The following is a 15,445-nucleotide window of genomic DNA, read 5'->3' as shown; positions in this document are numbered from 1 at the left end:
CACATGGGAAGCCCAACAATATTGGAGTAGGCAGCCTATCCCTTCTCCAGTGGATCTTCTTGAGCCAGGGATCGAACCAGGGTCTCCTGCATTGTAGGCGGATTCTTTACCAACTGAGCTATCAGGGAAGCTGAAGTTGGAGGGAGAGGGGAGGCCAAACAGCAAAGAATTTTTATGTTTAAATTTTTCTTGCCAAAACATGAATTTCATTTCACTTTCTTAATCCTGGTTATACATTGGAAGAGTTTTAAAATACTGGCACCTGGGTATATAGTTGATTGTTAAAATTTCTGGTAGTGGAGGCAGACACTAGTATTTTCTGAAAGCTGCTCAGATGATGGTGATGTACAGCCAGGCCTGAAAACCTCTATACTGAGTATAAAGACACCATTAACCTAACTCAGTGATTTCTTGTCAAAGTGTGGTTTCTGTATCATTAGCATCACCTGGGATCTTGTTCCAAATACAAATGTTTCAGCCCCACCCCAGACTTCCTGAATCGGGGATGGGACCAGCAATCTTTTACCAATTCCTCCCCTCCCCAAGGAAATCCTGATGCACACTAATACTTGAGAACCTCTGATTTGACCAAAGAACCTCTTTATTGCTCTTAATTCTCTGAGGCATGTATGTTACAGATTTTATAAGCTAATACTGTAGTAAGCAGCCTGAAAAACTTAAGGTCATTCTCAGATATATGTACTTTCTCCTGCTGTATCATACAGAACTAATATTTGGTTAAGGATGTGAACTGTATCTCTTACTTTCTAATTAAACACCATGATTCTAGACATACAGACATGCAAAGGCAGACGCAGGAGCGGATGCTGACCGAAGTGCACTCTCCAAAGGCAGGCGTTTCGAATAAAATCCCCAGTTCTTCTTTTCTTAGTCTAAAAATACAGAGTGATTTGGAGGCATATGTGTGTTTACTATATTAAGATACACTTACATGAAATAGTAGCACCAACTAGTAACCGTGTGAGACTGTGTGTAATGCATTATGCCAGCATTAGAGCTGACTCCTCTCAGGCAACCGCTCGGTGATAACTTTGCAGCGCCCGGGTATTCAATCAGCCGCAGATTGTGTAGTACTGCAGTGTGTGTTTATTGAAAAAATCTGTAAGTGAGCCCATGCACTTCAAACCTGTGTTATGCAAAGGTCAAGAAGAGTTTGGGTTTCCTCTCCATTTATTGCTAATTAGTAGAAACTCTTTTTGACTGGTATTTTTTTTTCCTGGCTTTTAAATATTTTATATTTTTTTATGAAGTATAATTACTTTACAATGTTGTGTTAGTTTCTGCTGTACAACAACATGAATCAGCCATATGTACACATATACCCCCTCGCTTGTTTTTAGGGAAAGTCTTTGCTCTGACAGGTAGTCACCACCACGGGGAAAATCACAGGCCAGGTGAGAAACACGGTCCATGAACAGCAGTGTTAAAGGGTTATTTATCTGTGTTAAGATTCTTCTTACATTTTATTTTAAGCCCCATAAAAGAAAATGGACTATAAAAGCTCAATGAGATAACAAAAGCTCAATGAGATAACAAAATTTTATTTACATCTATTTCCATTTAATATATCACATCTTCAGGACAGGTGGTAACTTATTTGAAGGTTATGCTCATATTCTTCAGGCTGTGGGTAGAAGACTCCCCAGGGTAGCAGTAACTGTCTTGTTGTAGGAATTCTTTGCCTTCACATATCCCCAAAATACCATTCATGTACAAATAAATACTTGTCTTATAGCTGAACACAGGCTCAATTAGTTTTTCAAATACTCTAGCCACAGCAGTATGTTTTTTTTGGAAATCTAAACTGAGACAAAAATTGCTCAACTCATAGCTTCTCCTGTCATTAATATGTACATGCTGACTGCCAAAAAGAGTAACTAAAATTTCTTACAGAATGTACTGCAAGAGAAACCTATGGTAACAAAAAAAAAAAATTGCATTCAGAAATTTCTGTCTAAATTGATATTAGCCTGTAAGTAGTTATAAGCAATAGTAACTTTCATGCTTCACCATCTTGCCTGATATTTTCTACACTAAAAGTTACATATTCTGTATACTAACAGTCTGATTATATAGTCTGAATGCTAGAAGTTGCTAATTTTCATTCTTTTACCACCAAGAAAGCATACTTGATTTATAGGGAAAGGGATTTAAATACTCCTAGAGGTACTTCTAAAACTTTTTAACTTAAGGCTTGATTTTCTTCCAATAACAAGTAGCTGTTTGCTTTCTGAAAGATTTTATGTTTTAACATAAGCTTAATAAGATGCTTTATTATCGTCACATTCCTCTCTCCCCAAAAAGGCCCTGATCCATATTGTTATATTGGGGTGATATTGTTCCTTATTTTTGATACCTTTGACATACTTTTGTATTGCATTGTGACACATCATTATGACTTTACCTAATTGTTTTCTAAAAGGGAACTAATCATCTTTATTTGCCTTAAAATATTTTATAGGCCTGGTTGTTAGTTTTGCAATGCTTTTGTTTTAGTCAGTTTAGTCTGAGAAGGATCCTAGCAGTATGGTCAGTGCAAAGCTTAGATTCTTTAGTATGGACAAGTTGTCAAGGTCCCTATAAGCCATTTGGCTAATCAAGCTAGTAATATTAACTTTTTGTTTTGTACTTAAACTGCATATAACCTCATAGTTTATCATCAAAACAAAGCATATAGATGAAAGCATGTAAATGGACTGCAAATGATTCTGACTTGTAACCTAGGGAAGCCTCTGTTGTTTGACCCTCAAGTCCAGGGAAAGAAGGGAAAGGTGTTTGTCTTAAGCACTAGCAGCTAGGCTGTGCAGCATGTCGTACTTCTCTGAGAACTGCTCTTCGAGCCTGGTGTCACCATGAGCATGTAGGTGCTAATGATACAAACAAGAACGTACATGTAATGAGAGGTGGGCAAGTCTCTGGAGGGTCCTTAAAGTAGAGGCTTTTCAAAAGACTGGAAAAGAAACAAGACTAAACCAACATGTTACTCAGCTATGAAAGTGAAACCAGGGATGGTTTCCACAACAAAGTGTATCAGCCAGTTTTTTAAAAGCTACAAGACAATATTGCTAGTTCTACAGAACTGGAAACTGTGATGTGTGTACATTTCCCCATTTATCACTTAGCTGACTGCTTCACAAAGCTGTTCTGGTATTCAGCTGCTACAATGTTAGGAAACCACCATGCCAACCTCCCTTCTGCCTCATTCATCACTTAACTGTTCCTTTGAAACACTGCTCATTTGTATTAATTTTCTGAAGTATTATTCAGCAGATCACACCAACACAATGGAACCTTCAGCCTCTGGCTGGTGCTCCCCATAAGCAATATGCAGGCTATAGACAGTAACATGTCCCTACATGTGTGTATGCACAGATACATTAAAAACATTGAAACATTTTCTTAAAGAGTATCCTAAAATGTAAGTACAGGGTAAGTACAGAGAAAATGCATGCAGAGAGAGCCCACTGCAGTACAAAGCCTGTGGGATATATAATTTTAAGTTTATATTTCCTACAGGATGGTAACATAGGTCTTTTCCTACCCAGAGGCATAATATATTTTCTGAAAACCTGGACACTGCCCATTGCATTAAATGTAAATGCTCCCTAAGTATATAAACAGTAAAAGTAAGCAAAAAACCTTACAACACATTCCTTTGTTTAATATATCAAAAATGTTTCCAAGGCAACATTATTAAAACGATCATACACCACAGCCCCTAATACGGTATCGCGCTCCAGTGGGAGGCGCAGAGGCGCCAGGGAGGCTCCGGCCAGTCAGCGGTCTAGGTGCTCTTCTTCTCCTCGCCCAGTAAACTCACGGCGGCTTTCCTGGCTGTTAGAAGGAGAGAAAACTGTATCAGAGCTGTGTGTAACCCAGCTGTGTGCCGATGTGGCTCCTATTGTGGGTGACGCCGTGGGTGACTCACGCTCAGATGAGGACACACGGAGGTCTGTGGGCAGGGCTAGCAGAGTTTCCAGGAAATGGACCTGAGAACTCTTCAAACGCAGCTCCTGAGCACTGCAGCCAAGTTACTGAGGACCCGGCCCCTTCGAGTGACCGTGTCGCCTGTGCCACTGTGTCCTGGCCCCCCGAGTATCGCAAGAAGCAGAGGCTCCTTGAGTGTATAGTGTCCTGTGTACAGTCAAGAAATTCCAGGTCCTCCCTGGCCTTCCTAATTACCACTTGGCTTGGAATGTGCTCTAAGAACTCGTGTGATGTGTCTGCGGGCCGCGGGGAGGGTTCTGAGAGCCTTGAGGCCCCCTGAGAGTCCAGACTGCAGCTGTTCTCAGAGCCCTGAGCGGGTGCCAGGCAAGGTTGCCCTCCTTATGCACCAGCTGCCCGACAGCGGCTCTCCCTTCATTCACTTAAAATTGTGGACTAAAGTTTACAAAGACACTGCAGGCTCTCAACTAGCTCTTTGCAAAAATGTACTTCCTGGAGAATCCAGAAACTCAGAGTCTGTAATGTGTCAGCCTCAAAATCCCTCTTATTTTCACTCTTAACCTCAGTTTATGAATGTATCCTATCAAAGTAAAACAGGATTTTAGAGGACTGAGATCTAAGAGAATCAAAGGCCGAGAAATGTGGGTGAACTAGACAGAAATGACATCACCAGAGGCTGCTGGTTTGGTTAAGAACAGAGAAGAACAGTTAAGAAACCTCTTCAAAAGGAACTGGCGATCCTAGAGTGGGAGGATGTGAAGAAACGTAGGAACGCACTGAAGGAGACTGGAGCTGCGTGCGGGAGCAGGGCTTGGGGAGGACACAGTCTGCGAGGAGGAGGAGAACACACATCAGCTGGGGCATCAGGGCTGCAGCGGGCCATCTGGGGGTCTTCCTTCCCCAGAGGCCAGCTCACCTCTCGTCTCCCACTTTCTCAGGAGCGTAGAACCCTTTTTGTATTTTAATTCCCTAGTTCTATGCCCACTGTCCATTGGCTAAAACCCTTACTGTGCCCTCTGGAACTTCCGACCCATCATCAGGAAGACCTCTGTCCTCACCCGTTTCTCCAAATGGATCCTGCTTCCTGTTGCTCTTACAGAGACCTGCCTGCTCCCCAGGATACTGCCTTCTCAAGTGTCCTATGCATTTCCTTCCATGACCCTGGTACTTCTGGGTCTGGAGGTCCAGGAAGCATTGTCTTTGATCTTCATGGCTGTGTTCAGAATCTCATGGCATCAGATGACCTTTCCCAGCCGCCCATCTTTTTTCCAATTCTCTCTGACCCTTGGGCTGTGCTGCCTCATTTCTTTAAGATTTTAGCTCCAAACTTACAATCACTTTTGAGCACTGCTGTTACTTGAATTATCACTGATTTCAGTATTCTCCCAGTATCCTGGGCACTTGGGTCCTCCTCTCCAGTAACCGGGATGTTCCATTCTAGCTGCTCTGCAGCCTGGTCTCCTTCAGCTCTCCCTCTGGGCCACTCCCTTCCAGTCATACGTTCCCTGCTCTCAGCTTTCGCACATGCTAGTTCTCCCATGGGGGCTTTCTTCCCCATGGTTCCTTCCCTTAACACTTTCAAATGTGACGCAGTATTGCCTCCTTTGTGAGGATTTCCTAAATCACTCTTTAAAACTGTCACCTTCCCTTCAGCCCCTGCGCACTCCCTATCTTTGGATCTATTTTATTTTTCTCTGTATCATGTGCTAACTACACCACGTAACTTGCTTTTTCATTGTATTCTCTCTCTCTCTCAACAAGACTGTAAGCTTCATGGGTTCATGCAGTATGGTCTGCTGGTCTGTTTGGTTCCCTGGCTCATACCCAGTGCTATGAACATGCTTGGCACATAATTAAGTCACCTCAATAAATAAGTATTTGTTGAATGAATGGATGAGAAAGGCCGAGAGAGGGGGCATTCTCTTGCACTTCTCACAAAAGCCATTTGAACAGCAGCATAACAAGCAGCTCAACCTGCAATGAATTAGGGAGACTGGACTTGTATATAAATACAGATGACCCCTAAAATCTCCACCCACCACAGGAAAGTCACTTTTCCTAATGTGCTGAGTGAATGGTGTGTTATTCGTGGCATGGCAGAAGAATGTTGGGAACAGTAAAGGCAACAGGCAAAGCCTTGGTGGAGAAATCCCAGAACAGCCTTGGCACGTGGCTGAGGAAAGCCAACAGGACGTGAAGTGAGGAAGCCCGCTGTCTGGGCCAGTATGACCCCGGCCCCTCGCACACTGAGCCAGGCTGCCCCCAAGCCATACCTTCCTTGGAGATGGTGTCTGCAGTCTCTTTGGCTTTGTCCTTCAGGTCGTTCACCACATTGTCTACTTGGGACTCGTGCTTCAGGAAGAAAGGCCGGATGATGCGCTTGTAGAGCAGGTCTGCTCCGTTGGCGGGGCTGGGAGCCATGCACCACAGCAGGAAGCCACACTGCACGGAGGACAAGCAGCACGGTTACAGAGGGGGTGACACGGACCACACGCACTGCCGCCTCTGCTGCTTGCTCCACCAGCATCGCTGGTGTTTCTGCAGGATGTTAGGCGCACTTTTCTTGGTGGAGAAAACATGACAAATAATGACCTAGTAAGGAAAGGCTGCCAGGGCGTCCCTGGTGGCTCAGCTGGCAAAGACTCTGCCTGCAAGGCAGGAGACCCCACTTCGATTCCTGGGTCGGGAAGTTCCCCTGGAGAAGGGATAGGCTACCCATTCCAGTATTCTTGGGCTTCCCTGCTGGCTCAGCTGGTAAAGAATCCACCTGCAATGGAGGAGACTTGGGTTCAATCCCTGAGTTGCAAAGATCCCCTGGAGGAGGGCATGGCAACCCACTGCAGTGTTCTTGCCTAGAGAATCCCCATGGACAGAGAAGCCTGGTGGGCTACGGTCCATGGGGTCGCAAAGAGTCGGATATGACTGAGCAACTAAGCACAGAAGGAAAAACAGACTGACAAAGGCAAAACACACCAGGTCCAGCGCTTAACTTCCTTGCTAACTTGGACCACTTTTTAGTTGTGAGTCACGAGAGCTCTAGAAATGCAAACCTGCAAAGCGGCTACTACTAACGACAGAGCTTGAGTTAAAACGCACACAGAGCACCGCTACTGAGCGCCCTTCTGTGACAGTCAAAATACAGAACGAAATGCAGGTTCTAAACACATTATAGGGGGCCAGTTTTTAAAAGACAGGAGTTACCAGGCATTGGAAAAGACTCTGATGTGGGGAGGGATTGAGGGCAGGAGGAGAAGGGGACGACAGAGGATGAGATGGCTGGATGGCGTCACTGACTTGATGGACGTGAGTCTGAGTGAACTCCGGGAGTTGGTGATGGACAGGGAGGCCTGGCGTGCTGCAGTTCATGGGGTCGCAAAGAGTCGGACACGACTGAGCGACTGAACTGAACTGAACTGAACGAGGCTGGATTTAAAAAAAAAAGAAAATCCCAAACTATGGCTATATAGTTCTTGCAAGAAACACACCTAAGACAAAACCAATCAGGAACACTGAAAATAAGATGAAAAAAAAAGATGTATCTGACAGATACCAAGTCTCAAAGTAGCTCATATAATAATAGTACATAAACACAAGGAAAAATAAGTGAACAAAATGATAAGGAAGGAAAACAACTTGTTAGGAAGAATAACTGGCCCGAACCTATGTATCTTTGAGCTATGTAAATTATATATACTTTTGTTTTTGTCTTCCCTGGTGGCTTAAATGGTAGAGTCTAACTGCAGTACAGGAGACCCAGGTTCGATTCTTGGGTCAGGAAGATCCCCTAGAGGAAGAAATGGCAACCCACTCCAGTATTGCCATGGACGGAGGAGTCTGACAGGCTATAGTCCATGGGGTCGCAGAGTAGGACATGAATGAGCGACTTCACTTTCTTTTTGTTTTGATACTTATATAATTTTAGTTTTTATAATTATGTAATTTATAATTATATGTAGTTTCTAAATACATAATAGTTTTGAACTGTATAAACTTGAAAGTCAGAATTATATAGATCAATGGACAAAATCCATGATCAATTGCTTTTTAATATTTCATCAGAAACTGATATATTAAAAAAACTAGAAATCAATAAGAATACATAGGAAAATACACAAAATTTAAAATCTTAATCTAAAGATATATACAGATCTCTTCACCCAAAAACCTGAGACCTAAGAGAATTGTATACTACAAAACATAGAGGTAAAAGAACGGAGCTCAGAGACGCTGGTTCCAGTCTTGGCTCTGCCACTTACTGGCTGGGCAAAACTTATGCAAGTTACTTATTTGCTTAAGTCTGTTCTGACTCTATAAAAAAAAGTATAAATAGAAAAAAATTTTAAATCTATTTCATATAGGTTTTGTAAGAAAATAAGAAACATCTGGAGCATCTAGCCTAGCAGGGGCTCTGTCCCTGTCCCAAGAATATGGTGTCTTCTACCAACACCCATGAGACAGAAGCAGGCTGCCTATTAGAGTTTTAAGTCAGGTAAAATCAGATCTCAGGACCAACATACACCCTTTTTAAACAATTATTTTGTTCTTACCTCTCCTTTCACTGCCTGAAATGAAATTCAAAGTCATGAGACGCTTACACATACAATTATGGGAAAAAAAGGTTTCTAACTGGAATATGAAGAAAGAATAAAGTAAAAGTGTTTTATTTAAAAAATATATTTTGGACTTCCCTGGTGCTTCAGAGAATAAGAATCTTCCTGCCATTGCAGGGGCCACTGGTTCGATCCCTGGTCTGGGAAAATTCCACCTGCCGTGGAGTAGCTAAGCCCACGCACCACAGCGACTGAGCCCACACGCTAGGGCCCGCGAGCTGCAACTACCGAGGCCCGGCGCCTAGAGCCTATGCTTTTTTGATGCCCAAACATTCATATTTTCCATCAGTTGCTTATAAAGATAATGCTAATACAGCCACACACACACCTAAAAGTCAATAGAGCGATTTAGGAAAGTTACATTCTTGACAGAACATCAGAATTCTATGTGAACATTTTGAATTGAATGCAGTGTGGCAGCCAAGGGAATGTGCCATGTACTACTGCATACAAAGCAAGTTTCCTACCAACTATATTAACTATTCAAAGAGAAGAACTATTTGGATTTAGTTTTTAGCATCTAACATCCAATATACTTGTTATTTATATCCAGGCATTTTGCTGTATTTATTATTTAGGAGGAGAAGGGGCGACAGAGGATGAGATGGTTGAGTTTGAGCAAGCTCCAGGAAATAGTGGAGGACAAGGAAGCCTGGCGTGCTGCAGTCCATGGGGTCGCAAAGAGTCAGACACAATTAATATTTAGGAAATTGGCATAAAGTTTTAAATTGGCATGTGATACATTTTAATTTTTACTATTTAAAACTGTAGAAAATAGTCTCCTGGCTGGTATTCCTATGTAGAATATCTGATTGTCAGGAATATTACTGATGTAGACAAAGCCTCAAAGTGAAGTGGAAAGGACTCACTGGGTTAAGAATCAGGAGAGTTGGGGAGAAGGAAATGGCAGCCCACTCCAGTATTCTTGCCTAGAGAATCGACTGGACAGAGGAGCCTGGCTGGCTACAGTCCATGGGGTTGTGAGAGTCAGACACGAATTAGCAACTAAACTGGGTATTCCAAATATTAAAAAAAAAAAAAAAAAGAATCAGAGGAGAGTTAGTATCTATTTCATGACTGTAAGTAAATCAAACAACCTCTCAAAGAGTCAATTTTCTCTTCAGGATTTTTTAGGAAACTCAGAAATTAAAAAATATACCTGAAGAAAGTACACAAGATACAGCTAATATTGCCGAGTCCTACAGTGCTTACTGTTGTTGAAAATCTCTGAAATGTTATCTGCCTTTACATCTAACAACCCTAAGCAACCCAGAAAAGCTGACTTGTTCACCTTTTCTGGATGACTTAAGCATGGCTACCAAACAGGACCAGAGCCAAGAGCCTGCACTTTTGCACCTCTCCAATGGGATTAAGTTTATATGCTAAACTCCAGACTGTTCATTTAGTTCCTCCCAGTTCCCTCTAGGTATTGTCTTGAGACTGTAAAGTCATTACTGCTCTTTACCTACATCCTGAGCATTTTCCAGTTCTCAAATGAAATAACTTTCTCATATTAAAAATAAAGTTAATTACAGTTCAACTCTCAAGGGTGATATTCAGCTGCCAGCTTTTACAACTCCCTTTTCTTAACCTATGTACCTACCTACTCAAGAGCTCAGAAATACACAGATCTGACCAACCTTTTAATCAGGGCAGCTCACGGTGTTCCCAAGAACAAACATAAGCCCACTCTTACCCGCAGTGCAGATAAAGAGTCTGTGCTATTTCAATTTAACTCTCAGCGCTAGCAGCACTGACATACTAAATCCTTAAATTACAACAGGCCAGAGAGTTGTGTCTGTGATTCTAATGCTGCCACTATTCAATTTCCCTGTAGAAATGCTTCCAAGGTAGGGATATATTTAATATGCACAGTTTGGCACTAGCCTGGTGAGACCTGAGAGTTAATGTCTGAAAAAAATGCATTTCAACACTAGCTTCTGGTGTGCTGCAATCACTTGATCAGAAACAAGTCTTGGGAAGCCTTTGCGACACAGCCACAAAAACAGTAATGCTCAGCATGCACAAATAAAAGCTAAAAGCAAACTTGTGAAGGGCAAGACTTTTCTATCTTCTTTGCCTCCTACAAAGTTAAGAAGAAAAATGTTATGCTCTCTATCAGTGGGTCCCACCATACAGGTAACAGTCTGGATCAGGACTTAAACTTGCCAAAGTTTATTCAACCTTGTTTGAAAAATCTAGAAACTTATTTAAATGAGAATAAAGATGAGGTGCAAAGGTATTCATTGCAGCATTAGTTATAACAGCAAGATAAATGTCCTAAATGTCTATTAACTGAGGAATGAATGAATTCTTATCTATAATGGATTAGACATCTAGGTCAAAGAATAGTGAGTAACATGAGAAAATACTCATAGTATTGTATTAATCAAAAAAGTGAGATATAGAATCATATATGATATATATGGTCTCAACCATATATAGTAAAGCAACAACATACACAATTCTCTGTGTGTATACACTGTATCAAGAAATTTATTTGCACATTAAAAAATAGGAACACTACCCTAAGATGATAACAGTGGGAGTCTTAAAATACTATTTTATTTTCTACATAAAACATGCCCCAACACACAGGCACACATGCACACAACCACAGATGCAAAGAGTATAACAGCAAGGATTAATTCACCAAAATCCCCCTGACCTAAAACACATTCTGGCACACAGAGGTTCTAAATAAATATCTGCCGAGGAAAGAAGATATACTACTTTCACAAACAGAGAAATTATTTTTAAATAAATGCATTTATTTTTAAACCTTCCTGTTCCAAGGCAGAGCTCAGATCAAAGCTCTAAACAGGCAGGATCCACTTTTTCTAGCTCAATACATGGAACAGTATCTTCTCAACCAACCTTCGACGCCTAATCATTGGATCCTCTTACATTCCTTAAATCCAAGAGGCTACTTTAGAAAAATGGGGGGAACAGGTCAACAATATTAACTCTGCAAAAGATAAAATAGTAAACCTGGCCTTAGTTGCAGGTCTTTTCTTCATCCTCCCAAACAATTACCTTGTGATTGTAGCAGTAGCACAGGTAGGACCCAACGAGTCCTTAAAATGGAATACTCTCACATACAATTCTCTGCAATTCAGAGACCTTCACTGAAGCCACCCAGAATACACCACTAATACAGAAAGAAAACATTTTTATTGACAGCGTGATCAATTTTTAATCATCTCAAGTATATTATCTATCTGGAACATACGGGATAAATTCCCTCTTTCTGGATGCAATGCCATCATACAGCTGGGCACTCACTACTAATGGATGCACATTCATTTCACTATTAGGGAGGAAAACTTGCTGCACAGCAATTTCTGTAATGTACTTCAAATATAAATGACTTGCTGATTATCTTGTATTTTGGAGCCTTTCTGACTCAAGGGGCCTCCATTAGCAGAGGTGATCACGAGCAGGCTGCCGTCAGACCACTCACATTTCAGAAGTCTGAGGTCAGGTGCTGGTGTAGTGGTTCTACTGGCAGCAGACTGCTGGGGGCAAGCAGTGGGCCCGGCAAAAGCCCGGCTGCTTGCTGTTAGAGGCTGCAGTGTGACATCACTGCCATTAGACGGGTCTTAAAGGATTCAGAAGTGTTTGAAGTTTAAAGTATGGACATCCACATCAAAGACTATAAAGCTATTATTATAAATGCTAAATATCTTTGGATAACAAAACCATGAAAAATCCAGCAGCCTATGAAATCTAAATCTTCCGATAGACCAATTTTTTTCCCATTTCTTTTGAAAGGAAAAATTTTCAGCTGTGTTACAAGGCATTCTGTGGTAACATCATTCAAACTTAAAAGAATATCCAGGGACTTCCCTGGTGGTCTAGTGGCTAAGACTCTGTGCGCCCAATGCAGGGAGCCTGGGTTCAATCCCTGGTTAGGGAACTATATCCCACGGGTCGCACCTAAGACCCACTGCAGCCAAATAAACAAAGAATTGCTTTTTAAAAAGAATATTCATGTTTTCATTTATATTTTTTAATTAAAATAGAGTTTATTTGCTTTTCTTTTAATATAAACATGAGGAAGAAAAACCACTTAAGTTGTAGCATTCTTTTCAAAATAAAACTGCAATCAATACTTGAATCTCCAAGCTCCATAAACAATATTTTTTGAGGTGGTAGATTGTAATATTTTTATATCCATTATTTATCATTTATGTCTGTGTCCTTTAAAAATGATGGAACCTGTGGCACTCAATATAATGTGAAGCCTTGCTATAAAGAGAGAAAGTATTTCTGGCCCAGAAATGCTTTGTTTACAGGCAAAATTCCTAGGATTACATTTGAGAAGGTACGAGGAGAAAGATTTTACACAGTTGAGAACACTTTTTTTTTTTTAATGTTTCAAGTTTAGGTGACATCATTACCAATTTCCTAAAAGACTGATTACTGGACCTCCCTGTCTTTTAATGGGCTTCCTGGTGGCTAAGTGGTACCCTGTGTTTTAAAAAGCCTGAGGTAAGGGTTCCTAAGATTTATCTTTCCTCAAATAACAGAACACACCTACAGCCAGGTCAACATACAGGATAGAAATGCTGTTTCATATCACTTACTTTCCTATCGCTGCTGCTGCTAAGTCACTTCAGTCGTGTCCGACTCTGTGTGACCCCAGAGACGGCAGCCCACCAGGCTCCCCCATCCCTGGGATTCTCCAGGCAAGAACACTGGAGTGGGTTGCCATTTCCTTCTCCATCATTTAAATTTTTAACTATCTAGCTTTTTTTTTTTAACCATAAATGGTTTCATACTGTATATAATCTATAATTTTTATAAATAATGAATTATGCAAAACTTCTGTATCTCAATAAATGAAGTATTTCTTTTAACAGTATGGATGTACAATACTATTAATTCATTTAACCATTTACCTGTTGATGGACCCTTCAGGGTTTTTTTGTAATTACCAGAATGAGAGAGCTTCTGGTATCTAATTTCCTGTATCTACATTTCTTTAGGTAGACATTTTAAATAACTGCCAATTTAATGAGGAAGCTACACTATTTGAGTATTTTAACTCACACTTCCCAGATTGCTGACTACTCATATTTTTTTGTCTTATGTGAAATATCTCTATATGACTTGTTTAATTTTTCTCTTTTTCTTCCCTGTAAGTTTTTCTATATATTCTGGATATTAATTCCATATCTGGTAGGAATGGAAATACATCCTCCTTGCCTGCCATTATTTTTCCTTTGTTTATTTGCCCACAGTTATATAGAAATGTTTGTCTAATTTCTATTCCTCCAAGTTAGAAAACATTCTCCTATACTTTTTCTAAAGCAGAGGTTTTGGCGTAGAAGTCCTGCCTTGGGAGGGATTGAGGAAAACAGCCGCGGACTGAGTAGCCAGGGCGGTTTCTCCTCACGCCCCTGCTCCAAGCCCTAGAGCTGGGAGTGGCCGCCCAGGAGCACCTGCTTCGAGTGCTGCTGGGGCAGGCAAAGGCTGATGCCTGCACCCGAGGAGCTATTCTGGGGAGGGAAGGGTGATTAACTGTGGCTCCTCTGCTGCCTGGGGCTCCCCACCCTAGTTTAGGGTGGGCAAGCCCCCCACCTGCCCCCCTATCCTGAGTTTACCAGAACTAGCATGGATCTGGGTGTGGCCACCTCCATTCCAGCACCCGATGGAACAGCTGATATGCCTCGAGAAGAATGAACTTACAGGCCAAAGTAACAAGGTATTTGAGAGTACAACCAGTTCAAAACACAGACAGCACAGTCAACTACAGACCTATCAGCAGCAGAAATTTTAGAAGTGACTGACCAAGAATTTTAAATTAACTATACTAAAAGAAATACAGTGACATGAAAGAACAAAAAAACACAGGAAAGAACCAAGCCAAATTACTAGGAATGAAAAATAAAATAGTTGAAGTAAACACAATGTATAGCATAAAGATCAAATGGAACAAAATTGAAACTGGAAGATCATATTGAGAAAAACTCCCAGAAAGCAGGAAAACACAAATAAATATATTTGAAAAATAGGTAAGGCCAGAGGAAAAGAAAAAATACATCCAAATTACCCAGAATTAAAAATCAAGATAATATCAATGTAGTGGTGGTTACAGCGAGGGAAATCAAAGAATGAGAGAGTTTCTGGTATCCAATTTCCTGTATCTATGTTTTTTAGATAAAAAATCTAAAAAGAGAGAGAGAACAAGATGCCGGAGGAGTAGGTGGACATGGAGTCCATCTCTTCTCCACGGATACACCAGGAATACACCTTCAGACACAGAAGTGCATGCAGCACACCAGCGGAGAGCGGACAGGAGGACCTGACCAGCGGAAAAGCACACACAGAACCACGCAAAACTCGGTAGGACAAAGGAACTCGGGGGAAAAACAGGAGTGTTAGCAGGGCTGGACCTGCCCTGGGCGGGTGGGGGACTGAAGCGGGGGTCCGATCCCCACAGCGGGGCAACTGTCTGAGTCAGAGGAAAAGCATTTAAGGCTGAGAGTGAAACAGCTGATCTGTGGCAGCCTAAATGGAATGAGAATCAGACAGTCCTTGCCGCAACCATACATATGCCAGGCAGGAATGGAGATCTACTGGAAGGTTCGATCCGGGTTCGATCCCTGGGTCAGGAAGATCCCCTGGAGAAGGAAATGGTAACCGACTCCAGTATTCTTGCCTGGAGAATCCCCATGGATGGAGAAGCCTGGTAGGCTACAGTCCACAGGGTCACAAAGAGTCGGACACGACCGAGCGACTTCACTTTCACCGAGCAGGACCCCACCCAGGGTGCCCCCTTCAGTGACTGATGTACCAAACTACAGAGCAGGACCCCACCCAGGGTGGCCTTCTAAGTGCCTGAAGCCCGAACAACAGAGAAG

General features: G+C 41.8%; 1 protein-coding gene across 1 annotated transcript in view; it reads right to left on the bottom strand.

The window, feature by feature from the left end:
• Positions 1 to 1,542: 1,542 nt before the first annotated feature.
• Positions 1,543 to 15,445, bottom strand: part of REEP5 (receptor accessory protein 5) — a 50,718-nt gene continuing 36,815 nt past the window's right edge. Inside the window, exons 4-5 of the mRNA XM_027552593.1 lie at positions 6,240 to 6,408; positions 1,543 to 3,855 (exon numbers count right to left, since the gene is read on the bottom strand). Coding sequence (XP_027408394.1) covers positions 3,806 to 3,855; positions 6,240 to 6,408 — 219 coding nt within the window. The 3' untranslated portion in view covers positions 1,543 to 3,805. The remainder of the gene's footprint in view (positions 3,856 to 6,239; positions 6,409 to 15,445) is intronic.

Source organism: Bos indicus x Bos taurus, chromosome 10, assembly GCF_003369695.1.
Source record: "Bos indicus x Bos taurus breed Angus x Brahman F1 hybrid chromosome 10, Bos_hybrid_MaternalHap_v2.0, whole genome shotgun sequence".
NCBI classification, from domain to species: Eukaryota; Metazoa; Chordata; class Mammalia; order Artiodactyla; family Bovidae; genus Bos; species Bos indicus x Bos taurus.
This window is presented reverse-complemented; position numbering and strand designations above follow the sequence as displayed.